Raw genomic sequence first — 13693 nt, 5'->3', positions numbered from 1 at the left:
CATACCTACATCCAACTGACTGATCTTTGACAAAGGTGACAAAAATAAACAACAGGGAAATGACACCCTAATTCAATAAATGGTGCTGGGAAAATTGGCTAGCCATATGCAGAAGAAACTGGATCCCTATCTCCCAGCATATACAAAAACTACCTCAAGATAGATTAAACATTCTGGACATTGGCCTAGGCAAACAATTTATGATGAAGACCCCAAACACAAATGCAACAAAACCAAAAATAAACAAATGGGACATAACTAAAAAGCTTCTGCACATCAAAAGATTATCAACAGGGCAAAGAGACAAACTACAGAATGAGAGAAAACATTTGCAAATTATGTCTCTGACAAAGGACTAACATCCAGAATCTAAAAGACACTCAAACAACTCAACAAGAAGAAAACAAACAACCCCATTAAAAAGTGGGCAGCCGGGCGCGGTGGCTCAAGCCTGTAATCCCAGCACTTTGGGAGGCCGAGATGGGCGGATCACGAGGTCAGGAGATCAAGACCATCCTGGCTAACACGGTGAAACCCCATCTCCACTAAAAAATACAAAAAACTAGCCGGGCGAGGTGGCGGGCGCCTGTAGTCCCAGCTACTCAGGAGGCTGAGGCAGGAGAACGGTGTAACCCGGGAGGCAGAGCTTGCAGTGAGCTGAGATCCGGCCACTGCACTCCAGCCTGGGCCACAGAGCGAGACTCCGTCTCAAAAAAAAAAAGTGGGCAAAGGGCCAGGCGCGGTGGCTGATGCCTGTAATCCCAGCACTTTGGGAGGCCAAGGCAGCCGTTCACGAGGTCGGGAGATCAAGACCATCCTGGCTAGCACAGTGAAACCCTGTCTCAACTAAAAATACAAAAAATCAGCCAGGCATGGTAGTGGGCGCCTGTAGTCCCAGCTGCTCGGGAGGCTGAGGCAGGAGAATGGTGTGAACCTGGGAGGCAGAGCTTGCAGTGAGCCGAGATCACGCCACTGTACTCCAGCCTGGGCGACAGAGCAAGACTCTGTCTCAAAGAAAAGTGGGCAAAGGACATTAAGAGACATTTCTCAAAAGAAGACATACAAGCAGCCAACAAACATGAAAAAAATGTTCAACATCACTAATTATGAGAGAACTGCAAATTAAAACCACAATGAAATATCAATCATCTTACACTAGTCTGGGTGGTTATTACTAAAAAGTTTTAAAAAAATAATAGATGTTGGTACGGAGGTGAAGAAATTTTAACACTTATATACGGGTGGCAGCAATGTAAATTAGTTCAACCACTATGGAAAACAATGTGGAGATTTCTAAAAACAAAAACAAAAACAAAAAAAAACAGAACTACCATTTGACCCAACAATCCCACTACTGGGTATCTCCCCAAAGGAAACCAAATCCTTATATTAAAGAAAAGGCACCTGCATTCATATGTTTATTGCAACACTATTCACAATGGCAAAGTCAATGGAATCAACCTAAGTGTCCATCGACGGTTGACTGAATAAAGAAAATGTGGCATATGGACAACATGGAATACTACGTAACCATAAAAAAGAAAATGATGTCCTTTGCAGCAACATGGATGGAATTGGAGGCCATCAGTCTAAGTGAAATAACTCAGAAACAGAAAATGAAATACCATGTGTTCACAATTACAAGTGGGATCTAAACAATGGGTACACATGGACATAAAGATGTAAATAAGTTACTAGGGATTCCAAAAGAGAAGATGGAATAGAAGATGGAAGAGGGTTAAAAAATTACCCACTGCATACAATGTTCATTACTAGGGTAATAGGTACACTAGAAGCCCACACCCCATGTAGTCCATTCTCACATTGCTATAAAGAAATACCTGACACTGGATAATTTATAAAGGAAAGAAGGTTAATTGGCTCACTGCTCTGCAGGCTGTATGGGAACCATGGCTGGGGAGGCCTCAGGACACTGACAATCATAGAGGAAGGAGAAGCAGGCACCTCTTCACATGCCAGAGCAGGAGGAAAAGAGACAGAGGGAAAGTGCTACATACTTTTAAATAACTAGATATCATGAGAACTCTATTATGAGAAGAGCAATAGGGAGATAGAGCTAAACCATTAGAAACTACCCCCATGATCCAAACACCTACCACCAGGCCCCATCTCCAACATTAGGGATTACAATTCAACATAAGATGAGGGTGGGGCACAGATCCAGACTATATCACTCTGCCCCAGCCCCTCCAAAATCTCATGTTCTCACATTGCAGAATATAATGATCCCTTCTCAACAGCCCTCAAAGTCTTAACTCATTCCAGCGTTAACTCAAAAGTCCAAAGTCTCAGCTGGGACAAGCCAAGTCCCTTCCACCTGTGAGCCTATAAAATCAAAAACAAGTTAATTACATCCAAGATACAGTGGGACTATAGGCATTGGGTAAATAGTCCCTTTCCAAAAGGGTAAAATCAGCTAAAAGAAAAAGGCTACGGGCCCCATGTACGTGCTAAAACCCAGCAGGGCAGTTATTAAATCTTAAAGCTCAAAAATAATCTCCTTTGACTCCATGTCTCACATCCAGGGCATACTGCAACAAGGGGTGATCTCCCAAGGCCTTGGGCAGTGCCACTCCTGTGACTTTGCAGGGCTCAGCCTGCGCAGCTGCTGTCAAGGGCTGGTGTTGAGTGGCTGCAGCTTTTCCAGTTGCATGGTGCAAGCTGTTGGTGGATCTACCATTCTGGGGTCTGAAAGATGGTGGTCATTCTCACAGCTCCACTAGGCAATGCCCCAGTGGAGACTCTGTGTGGGGGCTCCAACCCACATTGCCCCTCTGCAATGCCCTAGTAGAGATTTTTCCATGAGGGCTCTGCCCCTGCAGCAGCCTTCTGCCTGAACATTCAGGCTGTTCCATACATCTGAAATCTAGGCTGAGGCTCCCAAGCCTCAACTCTTGCATTCAGCACCTGCAGGCTTAACACCATGTGGAATCTGCCAAGGGTTTGGGCTGGCACCCTCTGAAGGCCTGAGCTATATCTGGGCCCCTTTCAGCCATGGCTGGAGCTGGAGTAGCTAGGATGCAGGCAGCAGTGTCCTAAGGCTGCGCAGGGTGGCAGGGTCCTGAGAATCACCCAGGAAAGCTAGGTTTCTGGGCCTATGACGAAAGGAGCTGACTTAAAGGTCGCTGAGATGCCTTGGAGCCCTTTTCCCATTGTCTTGGCTATCAGCACTTGGCTCCTCTTTACTTAAACAAATTTATGCAGTTTGCTTGAATTACTCCCCTGAAAATGGGTTTTTCTTTTCTACCACATGGTCAGGCTGAAAATTTTCCAACTCTTATGCTCTGTTTCCCTTTTAAATATAAATTCAAATTTTACATCATTTCTTTGCTCATGAATATGAGCACTGGCTGCAAGAGGCAGTCAAGTAACATCTTGAACACTCTGCTGCTTAGAAATTTCTTCCACCAGATACCCTAAATCATCTCTCTCAAGTCCAAAGTTCCACAGATCCATAGACCAGGGGTACAATGCCACCAGTCTCTTTGCTAAAGCATAGCAAGAGTGGCCTTTACTCCAGTTCCCAATAAGTTACTCATCTACAGTCATTCTGAGCCCTGCTCAGCCTGGACTTCACTGTCTATATCACTATCAGCATTTTGGTCACAACCATTCAGCAAGTCTCTAGATAGTTTCAAACTTTCCCTCCTCTTCCTGTCTTCTTCTGAGTCCTCCAAACTGTCCCAATCTCTGCCCATTAGCCCATTCCAAAGTTGCTTCCTTCTACATTTTCAGGTATCTCTATAGCAATGCCCCACTCCCAGTACCACCAATTTTCTGTATTAGTCCAATCTCACATTGCTATGAAGAAATACCTGGAACTGGGTAATTTTCTTTTTTTTTTTTTTTGAGATGGAGTTTCGTTCTGTCATTCAGGCTCAAGTGTAGTGGCACAATCTTGGCTCACTGCATCCTCTGCCTCCTGGGTTTAAGCAATTATCTGCCTCAGCCTCCAGAGTAGCTGGGATTACAGGTGCCCACCATCACACCTGGCTAATCTTTTTTTTTTTTTTTTTTGTAGTTTTGGTAGAGATGGGGTTTCACCATCTTGGCCAGGTTGATCTTGAACTCCTGACCTCATGATCTACCCGCCTCGGCCTCCGAAAGTGCTGGGATTACAGGCGTGGCCAGAACTGGGTAATTTATAAAGAAAAGAGGTTTAATTGGCTGACGTTTCTATAGGTTTTACATGAAGCATGGCTGAGGAAGCCTCAGGAAACTTATGATCATGGCAGAAGGTAAAGGAGAAGTAGGCACATCTTCACATGGCCAGAGCCAGAGGAAGAGGCGGAGGGAGACACTACACACTTTTAAACAACCAGATCCTGTGAGAATTCTATCACAATAACAGCTCCAGGGGATGGTGCTAAACCATTAGAAACCAAGCCCATGATCCAATCACTTCCCATCAGGCCCCAGATCCAACACTGGGGATTACAACTGAACATGAGATTTGGGTGGGGCACAGATCTAAACCACATCACTCCACCATTACACAATTTACCCATGTAACCTGCACATGTATATCTTGAATCTAAAATAAAATAAAGTTAAACAAAAAAAAAAGATTCTGCCCTCAAATGCTGGCTCCTTTGTGAAACCATCCCTCACACTGTATTGTTTTGAGAGAGGGAAAAAAAGCTCCTTCAATCTTCCTATTATATTTTGCATTTCCACACTCACAGGTACATGACTTCACTTTGCAATGTCAGTCTCTATACACTGCTTTTCACAATTTGCCTGCTTCTCGAAGTCCCAACCCCACAAAACTCATCAAAAGAAGTTTGAGAGGAGGAGCTATCTTTTCTTCTTTGTATCACCTAATTCAGTATCCCACACATAGTGTGTATGCAATATTTGTTGAGTGAATTTAACTATTTGTCTTTTTATTTAAATGTATTATAATTCATCAGAATAAAATCTAAAATATATAACAATTATCAAGTCAAACATATGATCAATGATTCATAAAGACATATATCTGAAAAATCAAATTATTTGCAAATTATTGGCTGTTTTTGCAATCAACTCTCTTTTGAGCCACAGGTAATTTTTATTCCTTTGCCACATGGTCTGTAAAAATTATTTTCAGAGAGGTAAGACAACCAAACATCATACCATTTCCTAATCAGCATCAGACAATGGGTTTCTCCTTAGACAAGCAGTGATCCTAAGTCAGCAAAATAAGCAGCAAGGGCAGGGAAAAAGGTAGTCAACTATGTCTTTCACTGAAATTAGTATTAGAATACCTTATATTTTGGAGAGCAGAAAATAAGGATTTTTTTAAACTTAAAGGTGGGGGGTTAAAGGTATGATGTGAGTTACAATCAAGACTGGAAAAACCAGACTAAAGGAGGCAAGAACTCATAGTCAAAGATACTAAAGTTCAAGCAAAGGCGGTGGCAGACCCAGACCAGATAGCAATCCCAGAGATAGAGATGGTTATTCAGGTTGGAACACTTAGAATGTGAGGAATGAGGAAAGCCCTAAGATTCTTTTTTAAAAAAGAACAGAAGGCTAAGCCAAGACTCTAGCAAGGTGGGGGAGAGTCTAAAAGAAGTCTTGTAGCAGAAACACAGAAGACAGTGGAATCTAGCCAAAGAAAGAGCAGGAAGTTCAGCATCTACTACTGTTCGAACGTTCCCTCCAAAATTCAGATAGAAATCTTTTTATAAATTACTCAGTCTGTGGTATTTTCTTATAGCAGCGCAAAGATACAATTGTAGGAGCAACATTTTCAGAAGGCGACAAGAAATGGAATCGAGGGTGTAATTACACAGATTAGATTTATCTGGGAATAGAGACCTCTAATGTATGTTATTTAATACGAGAAAAAGTAGCAGAATAGGTACAAATGTAGATAAGCTACTGAATTTTGAGGTAGAAAGAAGAACTTGCCTTGTGATGGCTTTCATTTTCTCAATAAAGACAAGGTCTAAAAGAATGAGTTAGGGGAGAGAGGAAAGGAGAGTTTAAATTAGAGGCTTAAGGAGGGAGGAAAATGTTTGAAATACTGATTTTCAAGAATAGACATAGTGAAGAATTGTAAGTGTGTTAGCAGTATTTAATGTGCATTTGCAACTGAGATTGTTTCTTTAAAATGAGACTAATCAGGGCCAGGCGCACAGGCTCGCGCCTGTAATCTCAACACTTTGGGAGGCCAAGGCATGAGGACTGCTTGAGCCGAGGAGTTCAAGACCAGCGTGGGCAAACATAGAAGACCCTGTCCCTACAAAAAATTTTAAAAACTTAGTAGGGGATGTGGTGGTGCACACCTGTGGTCCCAGCTATTCAGGAGGCTGAGGTGGGAGGACTGCTTGAGCCCAGGAGGTCAAGCCTATATTGACCTAGGATCATGCCACTGCATTTCAGCCTGGGTGACAGGGCAAGATCTTGTCTCAAAAAAAAAAGTTGAAAATAAAAATAAAGATAAATAAGACTAATCAGCCAAGTTGTCTTCATTTTCCTCCACCCGTGTTTACCTATAAGGTATAAAAAGAGTTGGCCAAGTTGAATTTAACCAGTGTTGGGTTTTGGCAGGTGAGTAAAACAGAAGATTACAGGGGCCAGAAAATAAATGGGCATTTGCAGTGCACTAACTACAATAATGGACCACTCACTCTAAAGTGAGAAAGGAGAAAAAGAGGACATGAATGCTTCACAAATGCATGTCTTAAACCCCAAGTGGTCTGTAAACTCAAGAGCAAAAACCATGAGTTTTATGCTATGTATATATATCTCACCAAAGAGTAATATAGTTAGTAAAAGCCTTTGCTGACTGATTAAATGAATCTTCTCCATATTCCAGAACTCCAAATGATACAAACTCATCAGATTTAATTTTTTTAAGTAGCTTTCTAAAGATATGGAAAGAAAAATAAATCTATGGTTGAAATGTTTGAGATCTGAAGAGCAGGTGAATGGGTTCCCATGATATTTCCATACAAACAAAGATTAACTGTAGGACATTAATCAAAACAGACCACAGCAGTAGAAATTAAACTTAACAACAATTAACTTCATACGGAAAAATAAAACCTAATTAATACAGTGCATTCCCTCCCAGAACAATGGCCCCTGCCCCACAGAATGAAAACCACTGCATTTCCAGGCAGTCTCTCAGCAAATACTAACTAGTCAAGAGACCTGGAACTTTGATACCACTGCTACCTACAGCCTATCTTATTGAAGAATTTAAAATAATTCTAGAAAATATGTGACCACCTTTTATGATACTTAATTTATATAAATTACTTAAAGTCTCTCATTTTTGCTACTTTATTCTTTCCCTATTTAGATAATGTCAAGAAAATCCTAGAAAAGACAAAACATACCTCTAATAGGTTAGGTTCAAATAAAAATTATCACAATATTTTATACATATAGATTTTCAACTGTATATTTTTAACTATTCTTTTCCCTATGGCCAAAATATATGGTTTAATCAGCTCAGTGAAATAAAGAAAAATTGAGTCCAGACAGCATGTTAAGGACGAAAAAGATATAAAACTATGATAACAGAAAAAAGGTTTGGTTCCCAGGCTGTGTTGCTACTCAAGTCACCAACAGGACAAACCATTAGCAAAGAAATGAAATAACTTCCTTATCTGTAATATGAGAATACTAAAGCAGATACTACTAAAGTTTTCTTTCTATTCCAAAAATTCGGTTTCATCTAGTGCTTCTGACTTCACTCTTTCAAAGGCCTTTGAGAAGGGCGGGTGCTAAAAGACTCAAATTTTCAGTTCATGATATATACTTTCTGTCTCTGGATGACAACTAACAGAAAAATCTAGAAGAAAACAGACAAATATTTCAAAATCAGAAAAAAACTAGGTCATCTCTTCTCCATCCTGTGCCACTCTTAGTTCCACATTCACTTCTCTCATAACCATTCTCCTTCATTTCTTTTTTTAAAAGTGAATTGTATTGTATACATTCGATGTTTACAACATAGTATTATGAGATATACACAGATAAAATGGTTACAATAGTGAAGCAGATTAATATATCTATCATCTCACATAATTACTTTTTGTGTGACAAGAGCAGCTAAAATCTACCTATTTAACAAAAATCCTTAATGCAACACAATTTTATTAAGCCTCAGGCCTAGCAGTAGCACCATTTGCCTCCCAGAGAACTATGAGATTAGTGAATCCAGACGGAATTTATTTGGAAAAACAGGGGCTAACAGTTTGCTAATTCAAGACAGAGTTCTTACCTTTATATCCCCATCACCAAATCCAGTGTCAAATACATAGCAGACACCTAATTTAACTCCTCTATATAATTTATTACACCAGTAACTCAGGTGTGGTCATCCGGGGTCTTTATAGAAAAGCAAAATTTCAGGTACCATCAAGATCTAATGAATCAAGCTCTGTAAGTGGGGTACAGCGCTCTGTTTTAAAACCCCTCCATGTGCGATTCTGATGCACACTCAAGTTTGAGAACCATTGTATTAAACCTCCCAGGAAATAACCTTCTTGTTAATTACAAAAAAGTGCTGGGTTTTTTTTCTCAGCTGCCATCACTTGGACACACATGATGTTGTCAACTACTTAACTTTTGTCTCCAGCGTGCACACAAAGTGAACGTTAGTAAAACCTTTGGAGCCTCAGTTCCCTGGTCTGTAAAGCAGGAATAATACCACACGCTTTCATAAATAAGAGACAGCTTACAGAAAGGCTCCTTTTTTTCCTTTCTTTTCTGTTACCTGTACCAAGTCCCTGCTACTTTACAAAGACAATAGTCCTAAAGAAGACCCTCTGGCACTCCTCTGAAAAATGTCACCAGTGCCTCCTACACAGAAAAGCTCTCTAATGAGGTTTTCTTATGGAAAATACCACAGGAGGGAAATGAAGAGTTAAGAGTCCTTACAGACTCATATACAGAACAGCAATTCTAAAAAGATGGTTCACAAAGTAGTGGGAAAAGCAATCATTCAAAATTGTGCACCTCTGTAACTTAAAAAAAAAAAACAAACACCATTAAACAGCACATACGCAACTTTCTCTTAAGTGTCCAAAATAAATCATAAATGATAACTGGAGATAAATAATAGAGATGACGGGTGGGAGGTGCGGGGGCAGGAGGAATGAAGCTTTTGAAAATGCAAAAGAACATATATTATATGACCCATATTAGAGTGGTACAATCCAATCCCCTAGATTTTCTGGGGGCAGCCTCACTGTCAAATTCTTTGTCCCAGTGTTGCCACACTATGTGTTCTGATTTGGGGTTCAAAAAATATGGTTACGGGGGGAAGCAAAAGCAAAAGCCCATTGCTGTGGGTGAGACCTAAAAACTGGGGAGTACTACTTCAAAAAAAAAAGAAAAGAAAAAGGTTGAGAACTTTCAGAAGAATTCACTATAAACAATTCCCAACTTTTAGTTCCTCGCTCCCTTTGAACGGAATACTCAAAGGTTTAATTTGACCTCCTTGACAACTAGCCCTTTTTACGGGGATGAAAATAGATCAGTGCATGTGATGTGTCATTACACTCGAATATTTCGCACAGTAACCGCGCCAGAAGCATTCGTTAAATCCGCACTATCAGCTTTAATTCTTACTCCTCCCCGCTGCCATCTAAGATAGGACAGTCCTCTATTTTCGCTATTCTGGAGTAGCCAACATTCCAGTCTGCAGGACTGAAGAGAAATTTAATCGCCCATATCTTTTTAAGGGAACCTTTTACAGCGAACTTGGAAAAGTAATGCCAGCTATACGTTGAATGACACCATGCTGGGAGTTGTAAAACCACAAACTCAATGCCTGGCCGTCCGGGAGGTGGAATTCCAACAGCGGCTCCTCACTGCACCAAACTAACAATTTCTCCACACGACAGTGCATCTTAATGGGGATGGTTACTCACTTTTTAAATAGTCAACACTGTCCCCTCCGCCGGACATGACACTCCTACCCCACCCAAGAACTCCAGGGCGAAGGAAGTCTTTTGGCCACCTTAGTGCCTCCTCCTAGCACCAATGACTGACAGTGTCCCCAGGCGCCCAGCAAGGGTCCCAAGCGAGGCCGGGACCCGAAGGCTGCCCAAGTCTTCGCGTCCCAGGACGTCCTGAAGTCGCAGCCCCGTGCCCCCGCTCCCCGCCACGGGGCGCACCCCGCCTCCTCCGACTCCTGCGGCCCCTTTCCTTAGTCCAAACCCGCTGTCCCGTCCCCGCGGCCTCCGGTCCCCTCGACTCGTCCCCAGGCAAACCCGGAACCGGGCGCGGGCTCAGGCTCAAGCCAGGCCGCGGGCTCCCCCAGGGCTCACCCCACCTCCCGAGCCGCCCCGGGACACGCGCTCGGGCGCAGACGGGAAAGCGCGGGGGGCCTGGTCCGGGAGCCCACTTCCCGGCCGGGGCAGGGCAGGACTCACCTTCATACTGCAGATCCACCAGGACTAGCAGGAAGGGGAACACCGAGCCCAGCCGGCTGGTCACGGAGCCGGGGGCCACCATGTCCAAGGGCTCGCAGGTGAAGAGAAGGAAGAGTGTGGCCCACCAGCACGCGCCCGCGCTCTGGCAGCAGTTGCGCCCGCCCCGGTCGGCTCTCGTTCAGGCCTCAGTGGCTCTGGAGCCCAGCAGAGGAAGGCAGCGGTGGGCGGGGCCCGGGCGACGCTACGCCCCGGAGCGCCGCCGCTGTCCAATCGCCTTCTTTCTGGCGGCTTTCCTCCCGGGCTCGCCGGGGTCGTGGTTCGCGCTGATAGGCTGCGGAGGCCGCCGCCCCGCCCCGTCTCTGATAGGATAACGTGGAAGCTCGAGACGAGGCTGCGTCTGCCGGTCGCAGAGCTGTCAGCAAGCTCCAAACCGCCGCGGCCGCTCGGAGGGAAGCAGACGGGGAGTCTGTGGCGGTCGCCGAGTCCGCATGCGCAGGCTGCAAAGGCCCTTTTGGGCCGGGTCCGGCGCGCTAGGTTGGCGAGTGGGACAATTTGATCCTTCCGAGGTTCGCCAGCGTGATGTTAGGAGAGGAAAGCGCAGCCGCAGCGTCCGAATGGGAAGGCCAAACACGGTCCCAGGGCGTCTGAGGGCAACTGCAGAGCGCCTGGAATTGAGGTCTCAAGTGAGCCGGTAAACACCGCCTCCCGCTGAGAGTCCCGGAACAAATACTGTCTGAACTGAGCCATAAGCAAGAAACGATCAGGAGAAGCTGGGCGTTCATTAGGGCGGTCTGATGATTAGACCATTTCAGGGACAACCAGAGAGAAGTGCGTAATTGCTTTAAGGCAGGTAGGTAATTGGCCTGGAAACTTGGGCCCCGCCACCCCGACTTTCAGCAAACCAGCGTGCCCAGGAAAAAGAGCGATTGTGGAAAACCCGGTGAAGAAAAGACCAGGAAGGCACGGTGGCTTAAGAGAGCGAGGCGTTCCTGAATGCAGCCAGCGTCAACTGGTAAGCAAAAAACTGTGAGGACGGATCCTGCATCTTGCGCTTACCATGAGAAATTGAAGAGAGATACGAACCTGAGCAAGATGAGGTTGAAGTTACTCAATGCGGCATTAAGCCTGTTCACGGCCACTTCCTCCGGAGTCACCAACACACACACTGTACACCAGCAGTATTTTTACACGGGGTATGTGTGTTAAGTAATATCAAGTGCATACTTATTACTTCACCTGTATTTGCTGCCTTGCTACCATTAGAGAAACTCATGAATTATAAATAGCAGAGTAAATTTGTGATTCCCTGAAGATATACTAAGGAGGACTTTTTTAAAAGTCGTCTATTCCAAAGAAAACTAATATGGAGGAAATGATTTCGAGAAAGAAAAAAAAAACGGAGTCCTTGATTAGTTTTGGGGAAGGCAAAATAATGTGAAGAGTAAAGGATTCAGATCCAGGAAACCCCATAACTTTTATGTAAGTTATCTTCATCTGTAAAGTGGTTAGGATCCAGGTAGTCTCAAAGGTTTGTTTTGAGTTTTCATGAAGCAGATAAATGTTCTTGTAAATTGTAGAATGTTATACCAGTGTTACTCATTATTCTAACAACAGCGGAATAGTGAAGAGAGGCTCCTTCAGAAATTCGTTGCGATTTTTTTTTTGACTTGTGTTTTTTTATATCACAAGGTAGTGTCTCTGAAAAATGGTAGATGATTTCAATGTCCACAAATATGCAGGTGAAGACATTCAATTGAGATGCTGTACCCAAGGCAGCCAGCAAGATGCTGAACATAGAAAATAACAACTATTTACACAAAATTGTAAACAAAATGCAATATGTCTAGACTGTGAGTTATCACCAGTGTGCTGCCTATGACCCTGGTCTTAAGGAAAAAGCAGAGCTGAAGAAGTTCTAAGGATGGAAATTAGAAATTATCAAGGAGATGATAGACTTCGTGTTATAGGAAGCAAAAGTAGCAAGGGTCTTCAATGGTTAGTGATTTTGAGATTAATTACATAACTATGAATTCTGTAATATTAGAACTAAGCTTTACGAAGCATTCCTTGAAAAAAAGATAATTTTATAACAAAGAAGGTAACATTAGACAGAAAAAAATGTGCAAAACTAAAATTATGTGTATAATGCTTGGGAATGTTTCCTCCAATGTTCATCTAGTCATAGTTTTCACGAATCACTCTTGCCAATAAAACCAAAAACCAAAGTAATCCAGTGATTGTAAGAAAAGTTACTGTAAATATGTTTACATTTGTCAGAATATGTGGAATCTTTTTGAAATTAAACATTAAATCTCTACTGTAATTCATACTATTTGTTAATTATAGTAAAATATTTTTTTAAATTGTAGCATATTTATGATATATCCAAAATTAAGAGTATTACACAATTTTTATTAGGTTGATCTATGTTTATTGACTAGGAAAAACAATGTTGGTAGAGAGGAGTGAACAGATCTAGAACATGTTTTGGAGATAAAGGGGATAAGATTTGCTTAGGAATTAAATATGAAGAGAAATAAATGTTCAGAAACAAGTAGAGCACTTATAAGCACCTTTTGGTGCCAAATTAAAAAAAACAAAGCATTAAGTTAATGCCACCATATACATCCTTCCACATTTATTTTTACAAACTTGTGCTTTTATTTCTAAGAAACAATTCTAGACTGGGCACAGTGGCTCACACCCATAATCCTAGCGCTTTGGGAAGCCAAGATGGGAGGATTATTTGAGGCCAGGAGTTCACGACCAGCCTGACCAACACAGCAAGATCCTGTCTCTACAAAAATATTTAAAACTAGCCAGGTGTCATGGCTCATGCCTGTTGCCCTAACTACTGAGACTGAGGCAGAGGATTGCTTCAACCCAGGAATTTAAGGTTGCAGTGAGCTAAGATCATGTCACTGCACTCCAGACTGAGAAACAGAGTGAGACTTTATCAAAAAAAAAAAAAAAAGATTTTTAAAATTGAAATTGCTTAGTCAAAGAATGTGTTTAAACTTTTAAGATGTATTGTCAGATTATTTTTCCCTAAAGAAGTAATTTCTATTCCTATCAGCTGTTTATGTTCCTGCCTACTCACCATCACTAGATATAATTGATTTTCAGTTTTTGCCAATCTGAGGAATAAAATATGACACTCATATGTCAAATTTATGGTTTATTTTCAAGGATTTTGGGATTCCAATCAAATTTTGGTGCTTTCATATAAAATTTGGCCTTTAAATCACATCTTGTCTTCTCTGCTTTCCACCCTCTTTTATGTTGTTTCC

At 42.3% G+C, this 13693-nt stretch overlaps 1 protein-coding gene across 1 annotated transcript in view; it reads right to left on the bottom strand.

The window, feature by feature from the left end:
* DNAJC3 (DnaJ (Hsp40) homolog, subfamily C, member 3) overlaps positions 1 to 10876 on the bottom strand; it is a 107032-nt gene extending 96156 nt beyond the window's left edge. Inside the window, exon 1 of the mRNA XM_011933801.1 lies at positions 10404 to 10876. Coding sequence (XP_011789191.1) covers positions 10404 to 10485 — 82 coding nt within the window. The 5' untranslated portion in view covers positions 10486 to 10876. The remainder of the gene's footprint in view (positions 1 to 10403) is intronic.
* Between the last annotated feature and the right edge of the window lie 2817 nt (positions 10877 to 13693).

This window comes from Colobus angolensis, unplaced genomic scaffold, assembly GCF_000951035.1.
Source record: "Colobus angolensis palliatus isolate OR3802 unplaced genomic scaffold, Cang.pa_1.0 Scaffold13, whole genome shotgun sequence".
In the NCBI taxonomy this organism is placed as follows: domain Eukaryota; kingdom Metazoa; phylum Chordata; class Mammalia; order Primates; family Cercopithecidae; genus Colobus; species Colobus angolensis.
The sequence above is the reverse complement of the archived record's forward strand: the minus strand, read 5'-3'. Positions and strand labels throughout refer to the sequence as shown.